General features: G+C 39.4%; 1 protein-coding gene and 1 long non-coding RNA gene across 4 annotated transcripts; one reads left to right on the top strand and one right to left on the bottom strand.

Moving 5' to 3' along the window:
• Positions 1–1,235: 1,235 nt before the first annotated feature.
• Positions 1,236–8,995, top strand: LOC118397334 (uncharacterized). Of its 2 annotated transcripts, none has more exons than XR_008067860.1 (5): positions 1,236–1,526; positions 1,889–1,997; positions 2,211–2,322; positions 2,618–2,669; positions 8,742–8,995. It is a non-coding gene; the product is annotated as an uncharacterized LOC118397334 (long non-coding RNA). The 2 variants fall into 2 exon arrangements; XR_008067862.1 differs by lacking the exon at positions 8,742–8,995 and adding an exon at positions 2,912–3,053.
• Positions 2,863–9,170, bottom strand: LOC118397333 (carotenoid-cleaving dioxygenase, mitochondrial-like). 2 transcript variants are annotated; one of them, XM_035791985.2, is made up of 13 exons: positions 9,013–9,170; positions 8,554–8,743; positions 8,207–8,418; positions 7,975–8,090; positions 7,675–7,777; positions 7,392–7,529; positions 6,987–7,147; positions 6,646–6,813; positions 4,756–4,893; positions 4,413–4,595; positions 4,140–4,250; positions 3,864–4,034; positions 2,863–3,008 (listed from the first exon to the last, which is right to left on the bottom strand). In XM_035791985.2, the coding sequence occupies exons 1-12, from the start codon at positions 9,032–9,034 to the stop codon at positions 3,888–3,890; spliced, it is 1,689 nt and encodes a 562-aa protein (XP_035647878.1). In that variant the 5' UTR covers positions 9,035–9,170; the 3' UTR covers positions 2,863–3,008; positions 3,864–3,887. The 2 variants fall into 2 exon arrangements, with proteins under 2 accessions (XP_035647878.1, XP_035647877.1); XM_035791984.1 differs by lacking the exon at positions 2,863–3,008 and having other exon boundaries at positions 3,631–4,034.
• Between the last annotated feature and the right edge of the window lie 4,159 nt (positions 9,171–13,329).

The raw sequence follows: 13,329 nt of genomic DNA on the forward strand, positions 1-13,329 counted from the left end.
TTAGCTGACGCTTTTATCCAAAGCGACTTACAGTCATGTGTGCATACATTCTACGTATGGGTGGTCCCGGGAATCGAACCCACTATCCTGGCGTTACAAGCGCCATGCTCTACCAACTGAGCCACAGAAGGACCACTAATCTTTATGTTTGAAGCCTGAAATGTGGCAAAAGGTCGCAAAGTTCAAGGGGGCCGAATACTTTCAGCCTAGGTATTTGTAGTTGTCCACATATTCAGAACCGTCCAGAGTAGTGATGCGTGTGCGGGCAGCGATCGGTTGAAGAGCATGCACTTAGTTTTACTAGCATTTAAGAGCAGTTGGAGGCCACGGAAGGAGTGTTGTATGGCATTGAAGCTTGTTTGTAGGTTTGTTAACACAGTGTCCAAAAAAGGGCCAGATGTATAAAGAATGGTGTCGTCTGCGAAGAGGTGGATCAAGGAATCTCCCGCAGCAAGAGCTATATCATTGATATATACAGAGAAAAGAGTCGGCCCGAGAATTTAACCCTGTGGTACCCCCATAGAGACTTCCATAGGTCTGGACAACAGACCCTCCAATTTAACACACTGAACTTGTGTGCGAAGTTGTTGGTGAACCAGGCCTGCACATAAACCAGGCCTGCCCCTAGATCCCTAGGGGCCTGCACATAAATCTTGCAAGGGGAGTAAATCTTCAGTAGTTATGTCAAATATTGTTATAACTAGCTCTGGCTGGGTTGGTCTTCAACAGCTCATTATTCTATCTGTGGTTCTGTGCCATTGAGGATGAATGGAGTTGCAGCTACCCTATACCAGTTGTGCTGACCAGGCACAGGTTTTTCAGAAACAGCCATATCAGGAGGGTCGTTGTTGTGTTCATACAGCAGACACACATTTTTAAAGGCAATTCATTTTCTCATATAAACACACTTATCTTCAAATACAGATGTAGTTAAATACATTAACAGGAAACATGGGGGGATTCAGACTGCCTTTATTATGGACAAGACAGCCAGGCAGCACATGTATTGAAAACGCAGAAGGATAAACATCAACCAATTCAGTACTTACTGTATATAAAGTACCAGAGGTTAATTGCATAGTCAGAGCTATCATTAAGATATTTGAATATTTGGGGTATAGGATTTAGGATTTGTCTGTAATATTCTTCACTGTCTAGACAGTAGGTGGCGTAGATCATAATAGTAATTTTTTGTATTTTAATCATTTATTTTTTCATTCAACAATAATAACAATATTACACATCAATACAGGGACATTCCTGTGAATACAATGAAAACAATAAAACACCAAGCGAACCACCCCACGCCCCCTCCAAAAAATAATAATAATTCAGGACGTTATTGTTTAACAGACATTCAGAGACACACGACTTCCAATATGTTTTCCAACTTTTTAAGTTTCACAAGTTTGAGGGATTTATAAAATAATAAGGAACAGTAGGTTCGTAAAATGTATGAAACTTTCGGATTGGCTCGCGCAAAACAATCGGAATTCGAATTTGGCAAACCAAACGGATAGGTAAAAGTAAGTCTACTTTTCTAATGTTTTAGGACGCTAGCTACTCAATTTTACATAACGCATTTTTGTAAATGACCTTGAAATCAATTAAGGATGTGTTTAAGCAAAACATTGTAGCTAACTAACGATAAGACCCTGCCAGCTACCGTTGGCTAACCAAACGTTAGCTAGTTTAGATAGCAGGGTTTGTTAGTTGAGGGCAGCTGCGCTGATTCTGCAGCTGATAGTTTGTTGTTCGCTAGCTGGAATTGTTCCGTTAGACATGCGAAGAAACATTAGCTAACGTTAGCATGTTACACGGTGTTAAAATGCAGTCTCTCATCAACCATTGTAGCTAACCGCAGACATCTCTACACGTAACGTTTTAGCAAGCAGTGAGTGTGAAAAACGTTTAAGTGACCAATGCCAGGCAGAGTGATGCCACCGAAAGGGAGGGGAATGGACAACAAAGGCCCAAAACAAAAATTGTCACAAGAGGTCAGGAAATGCTGCAGTTTTGATGCCATCTGCTGGAAAAGTACATAAACTTCTGAGGGCCATTAGAAAAACAAGTATTCCATTCACCTTTGGGATAGCCTAGCTAACTTACGTATTTACATCTATTCTCAACTCAACCATATCAATGTCCATTTCTTATTAGTTAACGTGTGTTGTAGTATTTGAGTTGTCTTTTCTCTTTCATTGCAATAGGTTGAACAAACATCTGCATATTGTGACAATTCTCCAGCAAAAAAGAAAAAATCACAGAGTAGTAAAACACCAGCTTCATACTCTTCAGATTTGTTTGAGGCTGAACTTGCAGGTATGCACATATTTGGTTTGGAATCATTTGTATCTCTATGTTTTATAGATTATAATTATAAATGTTTAGCTCAATTGATACCATTTACAAGAAAAATATTGATCTAACAATAGAATGTAGCTCATGTGGTAGAGCATGGATCTTGCAATGCAAGGATAGTGGGTTCAATTCCCGAGGCCCACCAGTACGTAAAAAGAATGTGCTTATGACTAAGTTGCTTTTGATTAAAGTGTCTGGTAAATGGCTGGTATTGATATATACATTACGTCTCTTTTTATTTTCCTTCAAATGATAGGTGCAAATAGAGAGGTCAACATGCTATTTTCCAAATACTCTGAAGTGTTGAGGTAGGTACAAAAAAAGGTAATGTGACAAATGTGTTGAGAACAGGTTTTCATTCCATTCTTTGTCATGTCAGAACACATTTTGGAGTTTAAATGTCAGTACTTAATCCACATCACATATTACATTAAGGATCCAGGCAAGCATACTGCACACACACGCAGTTTTTTATTATGATAAACAAGCATTAGGTGAATATGCTTCTCTTGAAATAATCTGTACACACTGTCATGTCCATCCTACGTAGTGCCTTTGTTTCCTACAGTGAGAGGGCTGCAATAGATGCCTCACAAGTTAGGGAGTTGGAAGACATATTGATGGAGGCCAGAAACTTGGAGTCACACCTGAAAGAGAAGAAAGAACACTTGAGGTGTACCTTGGCTCTTATTTCTGACAAACTACAGGGATAGACTAGCTACACAGGCCTGCATGCTACAGACATTTGTAAATATTTCCTCACAGATCTCAATCAGTAACATGTCAGTACTTTTATTTTTACCTGTATGTATGCTTTTTATGTTGACTGTCTTCACTCTTAATCCCACACTGGCAAACAAAATGTGAGTGCCATTGTGGTTAATATCTTTATATATGAGCTATTTATTTGTAGCCTACTCTAAACAATAAATCGGGTTAAAAGATTGACGTTTCAGTGTGTGCAATATCCAAAGTTAAGCACTCGTCTTTGAAAATGTATATAATCAGTTAACCTTTTTACTTGAGACGGTGAAATATAGCCTAGCCATTACCAATCAGGAAACTAACTTTTAGGAAGTAACTGTGTTGTGTGAGTGACCACACGTGTCAATGGATTCCATTCAGACTAGGACTAATTCATCTGTGTATCACATGGAATATTGGGTGGTGTTATCATAGCCTATATTTCACTTTTTCTAATAATATTTTTGAAAGATTTATTACGACCTTTTTGGTGGTGAGTGAAAAAAATTATAAAACATTTGCCCATTACTTTTCTTAATACATATTTTTATTATAAGTTGTTTATATATAGGATTGATATATTCACAAAACAGGAGTGGACACACATTTTCTTTGTTTGCATGGAACCAACAAGTTTTTCACAGTGCTTTAAAGTAAACTTGACAATAAGGTGCTTTGATGGCTATCTATCTAGTCAATCATCAGAAAGGATATACTTTACAAGAAATTAAAAATGGAGAACACAGTACAATTCACACCTTTGTGTTACTCTGATGGGCCTCCTAATTTTTTTCTGATAGAAGCCTTCTATGAGTCATAGTGGAGTTGAATGTCCCATGGAAACCATAGGGAATGTTCACAGGCACCTCAGCTCTGCCCAACTCTTTGAATGTCTTGGCATCCAAAACCAACAGGAACGTGCTTTTGTCCTTGAGAAGGAGAACATGTTTACATTAAGTTAAGAGGCTGACATTGGGAGTTAGGAGTGCAACAATTGTTTACCAACATTCATAGTTGTTTAAAGGGGAACTGACCTTATTTGGAGTGATGACCACAGACATAATGACACCTTCATCCTCTTCTGTAGCACCAGGCAAGGGTACAAAGACAGGCTCTGAAGGGTACAGTCCAGGATGCTCCCACACCTTAAAGCACAGTAGTGTGAAGGTCAGCATTGAACGTCCTAACATCAAACTGCCAAATATTACCTAGGCCTACATCACTCATCGCAATAGAGTACTGTTACTGATGCAGATATTCTACAGTGTGTTTAAAGGGGAAGGAAGAATCAATATAACTGAACCAACCTTCATTCTTTTGCCTTGGAGGTCCATCTTGATGAGAGTGTCTCCTACTAGATGTCTGAAACCGCAACCGTAGAAGTAGCGATATGGTTTGGTGTTGTACTTGGCATAGTTGATTTGTGGGAACTCGAGACCTCCGTACTTATGGAGTTCCTCATCGTGCAGATCCTCATGTGTACAAAACACCTGCAGAGAGAGTGTTTAGTGAGGCTCTGATGCTGAATATTCACATAATGTGGAGGCTAATCACATAACCTTTTGTTTAATGAACTTGATTGGAAAATGAGTGTTGTATTTCAGCAGTGCTGTATAACAGAAGACTTGTGCATGATTATTGTACACACACCTTGTCCTTAGCAGTCTTGGTGGCAGTGGCGGTACTGCCGGGGCGTGTGTTCAGATTTTGCCCATGGGGTGTCTCCATGTCGACGTTGAGAGGCAAGACAAATCGCCGGGGGAACACTCTGCACATAGTGTTGTACACCTAATTTAAACACAAAAAAAATCAACCTCAACCAGTTCACACGTAGGATAACTGATCCTAGTGACTTCAGCTGGTTACACTTACAGTTGAAGTCGGAAGTTTACATACACCTTAGCCAAATACATTTAAACTCAGTTTTTCACAATTCCTGACATTTAATCCTAGTAAAAATTCCCTGTCTTAGGTCAGTTAGGATCACCACTTTATTTTAAGAATGTGAAATGTCAGAATAATAGTAGAGAGAATGATTTATTTCAGCTTTATTTTTTTCATAACAGTCCAAGTGGGTAAGAAGTTTACAGACACTCAATTAGTATTTGGTAGCATTGCCTTAAACAATTTAAACTTGGGTCAAATGTTTCGGGTAGCCTTCCACAATAAGTTGGGTGAATTTTAGCCCATTCCTCCTGACAGAGCTGGTGTGAATGAGAGGATTGTAGGCCTCCTTGCTCGCACATGCTTTTTCAGTTGTGCCCACAAATCTTCTATACGATTGAGGTCAGGGCTTTGTGATGGCCACTCCAATACCTTGACTTTGTTGTCCTTAAGCCATTTTGCCACAACTAACTTATGCTTGGGGTTATTGTCCATTTGGAAGACCCATTTGCGACCAAACTTTACCTTCCTGACAGATGTCTTGAGATTTTGCTTCAATATATCCATATCATTTTCCTTCCACGTTATGCCATCTTTTGTGAAGTCACCAGTCCCTCCTGCAGCAAAGCATCCCCACAACATGATGCTGCCACCCCCGTGCTACATGGATGGGATGGTGTTCTTCGGCTTGCAAGCATCCCCCTTTTTCCTCCAAACATAACGATTTCTATTTTTGTTTCATCAGACCAGTGGGCATTTCTCCAAAAAGTACGATCATTGTCACCATGTGCAGTTGCAAACCATAGTCTGGCTTTTTTATGGCTTTTTTATGGCGGTTTTGGAGAAGTGACTTCTTCCTTGCTGAGCGGCCTTTCAGGTTATGTCGTTTTAATGTGGAATAGATACTTTTGTACCTGTTTCCTTCAGCATCTTCACAAGGTCTTTTGCTGTTTCGGGATTGATTTGCACTTTTCGCACCAAAGTACGTTCATCTCTAGGAGACAGAACTCATCTCCTTCCTGAGCGGTATGACTGCTGTGTGGTCCCATGGTGTTCATACTTGCATACTATTGTTTGTACAGATGAACGTGGTACCTTCAGGCATTTGGAAATTGCTCCCAAGGATGAACCAGACTTATGGAGGTCTAAAATTTGTTTTCTGAGGTCTTGGCTGATTTCTTTTGATTTTCCCATGATGTCAAGCAAAGAGGCACTGAGTTTGAAGGTAGGCCTTGAAATAATACATCCACAGGTTCACCTCCTATTGACTCAAAGTATGTCAATCAGAAGCTTCTAAAGCCATGACATTTACTGGAATTTTCCAAGCTGTTTAAAGGCACAGTCAACTTAGTGTATGTAAACTTCTGACCCACTGGAATTGTGATACAGTGAATTATAAGTGAAATAATCTGTAAGTAATTGTTGGAAAAATTACTTGTGTCATGCACAAAGTAGTCCCAACTGACTTGCCAAAACTATAGTATACTATATAGCTTTAATGAATCAGCCATTATAAATGCTTCATAATTTTTTTTTTTAAAGATAAATGTTTTACAAATAATGAAATACGTATTTGTTGTTAGGATTAGTCTTTTTTTTGTGCTTATTCATTAAAGTTATGAAGTGTTATACTCTTCAGTTTAGACCGATACTAACCTCGTCGAGAGCCTCTCCTGACTTGCGCATGTTCTGAACCATGTAGTTGTTGATGGCTTTGCCATCGTCTGCGGCACAGAGGTCCATAACCAGGAAGCCATCCTCCTCCCAGGCATTGATCTGGTGGAACGTGGACAGGGCTTTGGCGTGATACTTGACTGAGTAGAGCTGGAAGAGAATAAAGGAAGTCAGTCATCAGAAATGAAGCGTGTAACTTTACAAGTAATTACTGTTGGCTTAGTATCCTCTGTTGTCTCGTTCCTGGCTTGTCTCTTACCAAAACTTTCTAAACTAATTGAGAGACTCCAAGAGTTCCAGGGATTTCTATACCAAGGTCTTACCTTGCCTGTTTGCTTGTTAATCAAATGAAAGATGGTCTCAAGTTTAGGGTCCCAGTAGACCCCATCGCTGATACCCTTTCCTCTCAGCTTGCCTGTCACAATCTTCAAGAGGTCCATTTTGATAGGCTGCTCAATAAACACCACGTAATTCTCCGACATTGCTGAAATCGAATGAGCAGTATATCAATTGCCACTCTTTTGGAGTTGAGTCAGATCATATCAGTATTGATAGATCATTGCTGTGCATTCTGATTAACAAAAGGATGAAACATGACCATTTTGCTTTGAACATAATTGTGTGAGTGAGCCATCTACTCGTGAGAGGGTTTACATGAAAGGCTGTTTACATTTAAATGTGTCATTAGCTCCACATTAGCCTGTGGAGGCTTTGTGCGGTCTGCTCACCAAAGCTGTGGTAGTATGAAGGTCTTGCCTTGTCCACTGAGGGAATAGAACAGACCACAGTAGCTCCCTCCAGGGTTTCCTCTGGGTTTTCTGGCGTTGTCTTTGTCGGAGGCACGCGGATTATATTGTAAATTGCACCTGATAAAAATACAGGTTTTATTTGGAACGTGGAAAACTAACCTTTGGCCATTTTTTTGCAGGCAGATTTCAGGTTTGTGGTTTGTGTTTTGTAATTCTTAATGAAGGTGGTTAGTGAATGGGCAGGGGCTTGTTCCTTACTTACCTTTAGCAGAGTAAGAATTCCCCATGTTGTATGTTGTACCATCAGGGTCTGTGTGGGGGTGGGCAGTGGCTCCATTGACAGCGATGAATTTGCTCCAGTCCACCTGTTGAGAGTAGCAACAACAATGAAATGTCTTAATAGCCCTTCAGTCATGCTGTCCTATAATGCAATAGGTATCTTTTAAAATATTTCAACCAAAACATTTGGCTATTTGTTTAGACTGAATGAAACCCTTTGTGTATAAAGGCTACTGTTGGTAGTGTGTGTCGGCCTTTAAAAAGAAAATAAAAAGCGGCCTACCTTTTCCTTTGTTTCAAGTGTCTCAGGGTCCACCTTGTGCATGAAGTTTGTCTCCGTGCTCACGTAGTAATCACCTTTGTACGTCACAAAGCTCACATTGTCATTATCTGATGCTTCTGTGGACCAAAGACAGTTTTCATTTGATTAGTACAATGCAAATCAATTCTCTGTCATATATTTAACACTCTTTTACCTCAAGCTCTTGAACTGCAGACTTGAAATGTAAACTCACTTGGCAGTTCGAACCGGGACAGAAAGCGCTGGAAGAAGTTCTTGCAGGGGTCTGGCATGGCCACAGTCCCGAATTCAGACACAACGATACGGCTGTTCTCACTGTTAGCCGTGTAGCAGTCACTGCCCAGGAAGCGGCTCTTGTAGGTCACCTGACCCCCTGCGATTTTGAACTGATGCAGGAGGGCCATTCCGTCGAACCAGTGGTTGAATCTGAGAAGCAGAAGAAATAGTTAATGTAGTACTTTGACTTGGTGAGACTTCCAGTAAATAATTCCTTATATGCAGAAATAGTCATTTACACCTCATCTGATTCTGGTCAGACATATATAGTTAAAATATACTCACTTATTATTACCAATCTCAAACTTTCCTGGTCCGTTTCTGAGGAAATTGCCACTAATCCACTCTGGGATAGTTCCACTGATCTTAGTGCTGATGGCCTCTGGGGTCTCATCCACAGAGGCAACGATCTTCTCAATGCATGGCAGGCCGTGCACGTCTGTGTAATGATGATCCTTATTCTTCTTTTTCAGGTCTGCAAGGACAAAGTCCAGACAATATTATTACCCCAAAACATCTGAAGACCTACAAAGCAAAAACAGCAGATAGATATTAAAGCAGAACTAGAAATTGTATTAAAGGAGCTTGTGAGGATTAATAAACCTAAAATAAATGACTCTTTTAGATTTTTTTTATTTTACAAAGTGAATAGTCATATGTTCTAAAGATGAGATGAAAATAAATTAGGCAATATACAGTCTGGCTACGAAACGTTTTAACCCTCATTGGAGAACATCAACTTACCTGTATTGCTTGGAGGTGACATGGTTGTCAGGATTGAGAATGTCTGTGGCGGTCTTGCTTGATGCGAGGGCAAGTGATAGGACTCTTCTCATGTGAAGCTCCTGTGTGCTGCTTAGTGTAACAGGCTGAGCTTTTATACTGTCACTGTAGCGCAACCCTTTAGACCACGTGGTGGTTCTTACATAAGTCTCTGCAGAACAGGTCTGTAAGCATAGGCGTGAGAAGTAGGGGTGCTGCCGCACGCCCTGAAAAGTCTAAACAAAAAAATATTTAGGAATAAGAAATGTAATTTAAAAAATCTCACAAAGTAGTGCACTGGGTGTTTACTAGTCCTATATTTCCCTGTCAGTGAAAAAACTGCAGCACTCCCAACCCCAAACATCTTCGGCTGCAGTCAAAAAATAACTCTGATAGCCCAATCAAGGGGATGATCTCTGGATCTGCTCCAGAAGTTGTAAACTAACACAGCAGGAGCTACACTGTATAAAACATGATATTTTGGAGTGTGGTCATTAGCTGTGGGTATATTTAAGAGATCTGTTTACATTATTTGTTATTTAACCTTTTACTGCAGTGGGCTAAATCAAGGTCACACAGTGTTTCTTGGTAGTCTTAAACAAATCTACTTTGAAACAAAAGTATACACCCCACACACATGGTTATGGGCTTAAAAATAAAATACACCTGTACCATGTCAGATATAGAGTTGAATGTATTTTGAGTTTGCATCCCAATATTAAACTTTATATACACACAGAAGACTAAAATATTACAAAACCATTTAAGCTATACACCTTTCAGACATAGAATGTGGCTCCTTGAAAGCGCCTCGGCTATGGTATGTTTGTTTTGTCTGAAAGGGTACATACACTACAGCTTTTTAAATGCCGACACACGACTTTCTCTGGAGATAGCCAATCAAATGATCTCGAGCTGCCTGCCTGCTTGCAGACCACTCTCTCAAGCAAAGTACTTTGAAGTTTGTAAATACAATGACGTACCAATACATTTAGTAGAAAGAAAACACATCAATCTACCTTACCATAAAAAAACAGCAGAAAAACATCACCGCACATCAATCACCACTGTTTACTGAACATTCTGTACAGGAGCAGAGTTCTACTGTCTGAAAAGGTACAGATGCTTCTGATGTGGCACTTTGTTAACTGTCTGAAAGGTTATCAATTGTCGCTATTGACCTTAGCGGCTGCCTATGTATGAAAGAGGTCAAAGAAACACTGGATTTCGACGGGTTTTTGAAACAATGTTTATTAATTATGAAATTGTGAAAACTCTTAACCTTCCACCATGAGGCCACTAGGCCATTTGACTGCAGGAAAGGGCTACGATAAAGCAGCAGACCTCATTATTACAGTTTTGTTTCTAGACCAGGAAAGTCCAACAGAACAAACCGTCCAGTCATAATATTTGACACGCTCCAGCTCTGTATCCTTAGGCTGTTTTATTAATAAAACAACAACAGCTATTTGTGTCAAGGGATTTTCAGAGGCATTGCTTATAATTTCCAGACAATGAACATGGAGCTTTTTTAAAATGTATTATTATGCATGCTTTTATGTGAACTGAAATCCATCTTGGAGATCATGTTCCTCACCTTCTTTTTAAAAGTTTCATCCAATTTTCTAAGATGCCTCAGGGACATTAAAGTTGATCCTATCCTTATTCTATTAAATAATTTGCATCTTTATTATAATACACTTTTATAATATTTTTCAGTATAGTGTTATTAAATATTGTAGTGGCCATATTTGGCAGAACAATTGCTGTATGTAAACCTTTTAAAACATTGCCAAGGCAAAGAGTAATACCAAAGAGATTGGTGTAATACGTGCCTGGGTGTTTTAAGAGTTGACCTCAATTGCACAGTGCAGAAGTTTGAGATGAGGGTACGTTTACGGTCACGAACCGTAAATGTTAACTTACAAAAACAGACCTACGATTGTATGATAACCGATCCCTGAACATGTCCCTCCGTGAACCCCATGAAGCATGTCGCACAGCTGCTGTTAAACTCGCGTCATTATTACATGTCATGCTACAGCTCAAACACATCCTCACTGGACAGATGTATGAAAAGATGGAGATTAATAAAATACTTGTGGTTTCACTTTATTTGGTAATACTAACTAAAAGTAATTCAGTCATTTAAAAAAATCACATTATGGGATGCCTGGAACCTTATCAGACTCCAACCGGGCAAAAGTCATCAACATAAAGGAATTTAGTGAATTTCTGTCTTCCCCCCCTTTTATTTTACTGATCTTTTAACGTAAATCCATTGACATGGTAAAAATGTTTGATTATTTCACTTTGAATTCACCTTAGTTGACAAAAATTGATGTTGAACTGACGTCTGTTCCCATTGAGTGGCTTCTCTGGCATTATCACTTAAATGTAGGTTTAGTGTTATTTTCTCTGCAGTACGCTGAACTGTGAATTGACTGTGTTATATTACCCCCAATTTGAATGTTATTACAATCTGGAAGTTGTTAGCCAACCCTGTCAATAAAGCACGTGTTTTTAGAGTGGGTTTATGATGTTCTTTGATTCTCTAGCTGTCCCTACATTTGAAAGTAAGTAATTGGTTAAATTAGTTCATTTCAGTACAGGACATTCCCATGACAAAACAAATCTTCCATGCACTCATAATATTGAACATACCCTCCAGCTCTAAACACTGAAATTGTGGAATGAGGCTGTTAAAAAAGGGGAACTGCAGCTGTTTTTTGACAGTATTATAGGGGATTTCCTGAGATATTTGTATTTCTCCGTGTATCCATAATTATGTGTGTTTATGATGTTTTATCTTGAGAGATCATGGTCTTCATCTTCCTTTTTGAGCCAGGTCAGTGGTGGTCACCTTCTACGACCCTATCGGTTTGGAATGTTTAGTCTAACTCTCGAGAATTTCCTCATTTAGCCAATAAAACTATTATTTTGGTCTTCCAAGATTGGATGGTCGCTGAACAAGCTGCTCCCTGTTAATCCTTGTTAATGGTATCATCCTTGATACATGTCATTTCTTGCAGTGTAGAGAAGTAAAATGTCTGGAGATAACGCACCACAGATTTCTAATGACCTGTTCATGACGGATAAGCCTAAACCAACGGGACGATAGCACCTATCATATCTCTTGTTATATGCGGGTGAAACTGTCTGAATTGAAACGGTCCCTCTGACGTACAGTGGCAAGAAAAAGTATGTGAACCCTTTGGAATTACCTGGATTTCTGCATAAATTGGTCATTCAATTGGATCTGAATCTAAGTCACAACAATAAACAAACATAGTGTGCTTAAACTGATAACACACAAATTATTGTATTTTTCTTGTCTATATTGAATACATAATTTAAACATTCACAGTATAGGTTGGAAAAAGTATGTGAACCCCTAGGCTAATGACTTCTTCAAAAGCTAATTGGACTCAGGAGTCAGCTAACCTGGAGTCCTGTCAATAAGACGAGATTGGAGATGTTGGTTAGAGCTGCCTTGCCCTATAAAAAACACTCACAAAATGTAAGTTTGCTATTCACAAGAAGCATTGCCTGATGTGAACCATTCCTTGAACAAAAGAGATCTCAGAATACCAAAGATTAAGAATTGTTGACTTGCATAAAGCTGGAAAGGGTTACAAAAGTATCTCTAAAAGCCTTTATGTTCATCAGTCCACAAAAAGACAAATTGTCTATAAATTGAGAAAGTTCAGCACTGTTGCTACTCCCTAGGAGTGGCCGTCCTACAAAGATGACTGCAAGAGCACAGCGCAGAATGCTCAATGAGGTTAAGAAGAATCCTAGAGTGTCAGCTAAAGATTTACAGAAATCTATCTATGGAACGTGCTAACATCTCTGAGTCTACGATACGTGAAACACTAAACAAGAATAGTGTTCATGGGAGGACACCACAGAAAGAAGCCACTGCTGTCCAAAAAAAAAACATTGCTGCACGTCTGAAGTTCACAAATGAGCATCTGGATGTTCCACAGCGCTACTGGAAAAATATTCTGTGGAGACATGATATTACTGTTGAGTTGTTTGGAAGGAACACAAAACACCAACATCCAAACCTCATCCCAACTGTAAAGTATGGTGGAGGGAGCATCATGGGATGGGGCTGCTTTGCTGCCTCAGGGCCTGGACAGCTTGCTATCATTGACAGGAAAATGAATTCCCAAGTTTATCAAGACATTTTTCAGGAGAATGTTAGGCTATCTGTCCTCCAATTGAAGCTCAACAGAAGTTGAGTGATGCAACAGGACAACGACTCAAAACACAGAAGTAAATAAACAACAGAAT

Source organism: Oncorhynchus keta, chromosome 18 (genome assembly GCF_023373465.1).
Source record: "Oncorhynchus keta strain PuntledgeMale-10-30-2019 chromosome 18, Oket_V2, whole genome shotgun sequence".
Lineage (NCBI taxonomy): Eukaryota > Metazoa > Chordata > Actinopteri > Salmoniformes > Salmonidae > Oncorhynchus > Oncorhynchus keta.